Here is a 6,181-nt window from a genome sequence, read left to right as displayed (position 1 = left end):
ACAGGAGTACTCTTGATAGACTCACCTATGTGAATGTGGAAGTGGGGCCGCTTCCTATGGAATTTCGAGGCAGAATTCCTAGAGCGTTCCCTATAATGGGATACACGTGCAGGGCCATTAATGCACAGGCTTTTGAGAATACACCATATGAAAAGGTTGTGTGTGGTTTTGATGTCAGAGATAGAGTTCAAGACTACGAGTCACTCTTGTTGAATCTGAATCTTACTTACTATGCAAAGGTTCAAGTCGAGAGACACCTTTGTTTATGCACGATCTTATAGAAGCATTTGATGCTATTTTAAGAAACTTTTTTTTAAATTCAAGTAAGGGATTGTTGGAACATAAGTATGTTATAGTGTGAATTTAAAAATGTGTTGAAGTCCCACATTGGAAAGAAATATTTTTTGTAAATTTAAGTGAAATGAAACTTGTTTTTTAAAATTCAAGTCCCACATTGGAAAGAATTTTTTTGAAATCTCACTTTGAAAAACTATCATATTTTGTGTAGTTTCAATTCTATACATACTAAAGTTCCACATTGTTTAGAAAACATATGTGACTTTGCTTCCATCACTATACAATGAGTTTCAAGCTATGGTGAAAAACACACCAAAGTTGGATACTTTTCTCAACTTTCTCTTTTCTCCCTCTTATATTCTGCTCGCCTAATTTTCGAGCCACTTCTCCCCTTTCTTTCTGTCCCTTCGGTTTTAGAGCTGTTATTATGCCGCAGTCCCTTCGATTTTTTAGAGCGGTTATTATGTCGTAGTCCCTTGGGTTTTTAGAGTGGTTATTATGCCGCAGTCCCTTCAGTTTTTTTGAGCGGTTGTTATGCCGCAGTCCCTTCGGTTTTCAGAGCGGTTGTTATGCTGCAGTCCCTTTGGTTTTTTAGAGCGGTTGTTATGTCGTAGTCCTTTCGGTTTTTTGAGCGGTTGTCATGTCGTAGTCCTTTTGTTTTTAGAGCGGTTGATATGTCGTAGTTACTTTGTTTTTAGAGCGGATATTATGTCGTAGTCCATTCGTTTTTTTGTCTTTTTGAGCGGTTATTATGTCGTAGTTATGAATGGTCATAGTACCATATTGAGAGTGACTTTAATTGTCATATTGAGAGTGGCTTTAACTGCCATATGGAAGGTGTAATTCTAGAACGGTTTTCTACAATGCAGTAGAACTCCAATACAGAGTATCTGGGCTGTTTTATCCTCGAGACTTCGTGGTTGATAGTCTGCCTTGCACAATTTTGGGTGGTTGATAGTCTGCGCACAATTTTGGGCAGTGCCTCGAAACGTCTTAAAGAGAGCGACCTAGTCCATGACTCAACCCAGTAATACTCTCGGTGGCATAAATTGTGATTTTTAAATACTTTTTGAAAATCAAAAACCAACAAACCCTAATCCCAAAAACCCTAAATTCAATTTCGAACAATCTTGAATTCATCTCTCTTGTTTCACTTTGCGATTTGTTGTAGCAAGTAAGTTATATTCTCTTTCCAAATCATTTCAGTTTGCAATTTCAATTTTTATTTTGGTAATCTTGCTTGTTAAGTGTCATTTTTTTGCGATTTGCTGAATGAGGTTGTGGGTTTGCGATTTGTTCTGTTTTTGAGCTGATATGGGTTTGCGATTTGTTATGTTCTTGAGCTGATATACGTTTGCGATTTGTTCATTCTCACGACACAGTATCCTCATTAGCACTTGAAATTAAATAAAGGTTCATTCTACTCAATCACATTCAGTGCAGCTCGCACGTGTGCACAAGAAGAGAAACTTAATGTGTCTGTTGTCCCAACTACTGAGAAAAGAGATTATGGTATCATTCCTATACAAAGTATGTATGGTAGTAATGGTTGGGAATCATTTGCTTGTGGCTTCAAAGCTGATTATGAACAAGGTGAAATTGTTATTCATAATTCTGGTGTTGAAGATGATCCTGCTTGTGGTCCCCTTATTGATTCTGTTGCTTTGAAGGTTTTAAATCCACCTAGAAGAACTAGAGGCAATAATAATGAAGCATTTGTGTTTGATAATAATGAATTAATAATAATAATAATGATATTAATTTGGACGTTTTTGGTGTAGCTAATTTATTGAAAAAATGGAAACTTTGAAGAAGGACCATATGTATTTCCAAATGCATCATGGGGGGTTTTAATCCCACCACACATTGAAGATGCACATGGTCCATTACCAAGATGGATTGTTGAATCACTTAAAGCTGTTAAATACATTGATTCAAATCATTTCTATGTACCAGAAGGAAATAGAGCTATTGAACTTGTTGCTGGAAAAGAAAGTGCCTTAGCATAAGTTGTGATTACTACTATTGGTAAAGTTTATGATCTGACTTTTTCTGTTGGTGATGCAAATAATAGTTGTGAAGGTTCAATGACTGTGGAAGCTTTCGCTGGTGGTGACACTATTCAAGTTCCTTATGAATCTAAAGGTAAAGGTGGTTTTGTTAGAGGGAAGCTTCGTTTCAAGTTCCTTTATTTTTTGGCTGGTCTATTAACACTTGAACTTAAAGTTGATCTTCTTGTTTTATTAAGTTATGTTGAGGGCCTTTATAATGGTCCTCCTAATGACCCAATCTCAAAGTTAATTCATACATATATAGAAGAAAAACATCAAAGAGAAATTACTTATGGAGAAAAACTTCAAGATTAGGCAGAGGGGGTATGACTGCTAAAGTCAATGCTGCTGTTTGTGGTGGCATCCCTGTTATTATAACTAGGAATGTAACATTTTGTCTTGTGTTTCATTTCTCTAACAAAGTGCTTGCACTGAAGAATGAAGATAGCTATTTTTGTTTCACTTTCATACCATAGAAAAATTGTTTTAATTAGTCAATGTGTTTTCAATTGCGGAAAATAGTAGTTTGTTCAAATTCCGCTGCGCAATTGTGCTAATGCTACAAGTCCGCTATAAGCCTATGACCGCTATTTGACAATATTATATAATAAATAGTGTATCGCAGAACAATAGCAATTTGTTCAAATTGCGCTATACTATAGCACCGCTATTTAAAAACACCGTAATTAATTTTGTTTAAAATAAGAGAAATATAGTTATATGTATCATGTCATGTAGATACAATGCTCATTTCTTTTATGCCATAAATCGTAGCACATATTGCATGCAACTCTAGGGGGGAAAAATAAAAATGAAATTTTGTTTTGCTTGAAACAATTGGTATTTACTAAAGTATCTGTTATATCCTGAGATATAGTTCAAGTAATGAAAAAGGCTTCTGATATTTGTCACTACTCGCGAGCAATATTATAATTTGCATGAATGTAGAGCATGATTTAAATTTCAAGTATACATTTGGCTTTTACATTTTACTGACAAGGAAATTGTATTTCAACCTCCGTTGAAGTGGCTATGCCACAGACAACATCATACGGGTGCTTCAAGGGGAGAAAATGGGCACTGTCTTTCATAAAGATGCACATCTGTGGAAAAACATTAAGCAAGAGAGCGCACATGAAATGGCAGTTGCAGCACGTAATAGTTCTAGACGACTTCAGGTAACAACAGTTACATAATGAAAAAACTTCTAAACTGTACTTGCAAATATTAGAACATAAACACAACAGTGTTTATAAGAAGGCAAAACTCTCATGTGCTAATTTTTTGTATTCACAAGACTTGAATCCGAAACCTTGCTTAAGTATAACAGTGCTCCTGTTTTATCCATTTTCCATTTTCAACTATTACTTAGCATGAAAAATATAAGAGCATGATTATAAACTACCTATCTAGTATAAGTTGATTGTTGTTTCATTATATCATATTTCAATATATCCTTCTCGTTTATGAAATATTTATTTCAAGTTAATTTGGATATTGATGTATGAGTTGTTTGATAAATGAATTAATAGATTGCTGCATTGGCAATTCAAAGTGGGAATGGGTTATTACTTAAAGGAGGAAAGGAAGGTCGAAGATCAAATGCTGCCTTACACAAGGTTTATTCATTTATTTTATTAGTTGAGGCTGTAGTTTTTTCAGGTCAATCTAGATCATCATTTTTGGTATAATTAAGTTTCCATCTTTACATATATATTTCTTCTTTGTTGTAGGTGATTACTTCAGTCATGCCAGATATAGTTGGCGACAAACTCATTGGGCTTGTGACTTCAAGGAATGAAATTCCAGATCTACTCAAGGTAAATATTACAAGTTAAAATCCTCATAATTATATTTTTGTGATGATATTCACTAATTAATATACTTTGCCACAACTTGATGATGTGATAGATCTTGTGGTCCCTAAAGGCAGTAACAGGCTTGTTTCTCAAATCAAGGAGTCAACAAGAATTCCAGTTCTTGGTCATGCTCGTATTGTATCACATATAAATTTCCTATGTGTAAACATGTAAGAAAAACTACGACTTCTATTGAAATTGTTTTATGTGTTTTTGTTATGCAGATGGAATTTGTCATGTATATGTTGACAAGTCTGCTAATATTGATATGGCAAAGCAGATAAATAGGGAGGCAAAGACTGATTATCCTGCTACCTGCAATGCAATGGTAATTAGCATTCACATCATTTGCAATGCTTTGTTCCCTGTAAAAAATGTTCATCGAGATTCTCCTAGCTTGTTGGATTTTGCTTGCTTGTTATTTTGATGTTGTGAATAGAATTTATGGAATGTGCTCATTGAAATAATGTGTCATGATATTCTTAGGAAACTCTTCTTGTACACAAGAATTTGTCGTGTAATGGTGGACTTAATGAGCTTATCCTTGAACTCCAACGTGAAGGTTTGACCTTATTTCATAATGGATTTATATGAACATTGGTTTAAATGGAATATTTTTGTTTGTTTTTTCGTAACATAATGGATTTAGTTTGTGTTTAAATGTATTAATCTTTTGTGATGATTGAATATGCATGGTGTCACTGTGCAAGAAAGTGCATCATAATTTTCTCAAAATTGGGAAAACATGTATAAATAGATCTAAATGACTTGCAGGTGTTCAAATGTATGGTGGACCAAAAGCGAGTGTCATGCTAAACATTGTTGAAACGAGTTCTTTTTATCATAAGTACAGCTCACTTACTTGCACAATTGAAATTGTTGAAGATGTCTTCACTGCTATTGACCACATACATAAACATGGAAGGCATGTTTGAGTCCTCGAAATTATTTTCATTTTTGTTATCATTATCACTAATTTTATTATAGGTATTTGCTGCTTTATTTGATGTTTCTGTAGCGATCACTGAATGCATTGTCACAGATGATTCTGAAGTGGCTGAGACTTTCATATATCAAGTTGACAGGTATCTTTTGCTTTCAACAGATAGTGACATAGCATTATGAGATGGAAGGGTAATTCAGATGCTATTCCCAAAGTTTGATCCATTATTTTTAATTTTGGGACATAATGTTTTCCTCAATCATGCAAATATTAATAGTTTTTAGTTTGCTTTATTCTCATCTGTATAATCTAAAACTTTGACTAATCCCATCAATTTATAAAAGTTGAAAAGAATGCTGAATTACTTTATTTCTGTTTCTGATTATTTTATTCATCTAACTGTTAGACATTTTTCACATTATGATTAGTTTTCATTTTTTAGAACTCAACAAACATGATGATTAAATAACTAATATTACTTGATTTTGTTGGTTGTTTAAAATATCAATTTTCGCCTTATGGGTAAACAGTGCTGCTGCATTCCACAATGCAAACGCTTTGGCTTGGGGCAGAGGTTGATTTTATGAGACTGAAAAATAAATTGTATGTTTCAATGACATTAGTTAATAAAAATAAATTAGAAATTTAAATTTAATTTACTGGTAATAATAATTTAGAATTACAATTAGTAGGGAGATAAAATAAATTTAATTTAATAAATAATAATAAGTTTTAGTGACCGACAATACCATAGGAATAGATTAATATTTTATTTATATTTCTTTAGGTTTTAGTGACAGATAATACTATAGGAATAGACTAATTCTTTATTTATATTTATCTAGTTTTTAGTGACAGTCATTATTGTAGGTAGAAATAAAAAACATGTAGTGACAATCCTCAGAACATATAGTGACAGTCCTTAAAGTGTAGCAGAACGTCCCCTTAAAGTTGACACTAGATTTGAGTGTCACTCAAAGTATTATTGACTTTTACCTACAGTTTCTTACTTATAGTGAAACATTTTGTGT

The 6,181-nt window shown here is 33.3% G+C and overlaps 1 protein-coding gene across 1 annotated transcript in view; it reads left to right on the top strand.

Moving 5' to 3' along the window:
- Positions 1-5,835, top strand: part of LOC101509592 (delta-1-pyrroline-5-carboxylate synthase-like) — a 9,028-nt gene extending 3,193 nt beyond the window's left edge. The window contains exons 2-13 of the mRNA XM_073367368.1: positions 1,692-1,995; positions 2,110-2,292; positions 2,380-2,479; positions 3,376-3,526; positions 3,881-3,967; positions 4,082-4,166; positions 4,242-4,331; positions 4,432-4,535; positions 4,694-4,769; positions 4,982-5,132; positions 5,224-5,292; positions 5,681-5,835. Of these exons, the coding sequence (XP_073223469.1) occupies positions 1,692-1,995; positions 2,110-2,292; positions 2,380-2,479; positions 3,376-3,526; positions 3,881-3,967; positions 4,082-4,166; positions 4,242-4,331; positions 4,432-4,535; positions 4,694-4,769; positions 4,982-5,132; positions 5,224-5,292; positions 5,681-5,729 (1,449 nt within the window). The 3' untranslated portion in view covers positions 5,730-5,835. The remainder of the gene's footprint in view (positions 1-1,691; positions 1,996-2,109; positions 2,293-2,379; positions 2,480-3,375; positions 3,527-3,880; positions 3,968-4,081; positions 4,167-4,241; positions 4,332-4,431; positions 4,536-4,693; positions 4,770-4,981; positions 5,133-5,223; positions 5,293-5,680) is intronic.
- The last annotated feature ends 346 nt before the right edge of the window (positions 5,836-6,181 follow it).

This window comes from Cicer arietinum, chromosome 4 (assembly GCF_000331145.2).
Source record: "Cicer arietinum cultivar CDC Frontier isolate Library 1 chromosome 4, Cicar.CDCFrontier_v2.0, whole genome shotgun sequence".
Classification (NCBI taxonomy): domain Eukaryota; kingdom Viridiplantae; phylum Streptophyta; class Magnoliopsida; order Fabales; family Fabaceae; genus Cicer; species Cicer arietinum.
Note: the sequence above shows the minus strand (reverse complement) of the source record. Positions and strands in the feature narration are given on the sequence as shown.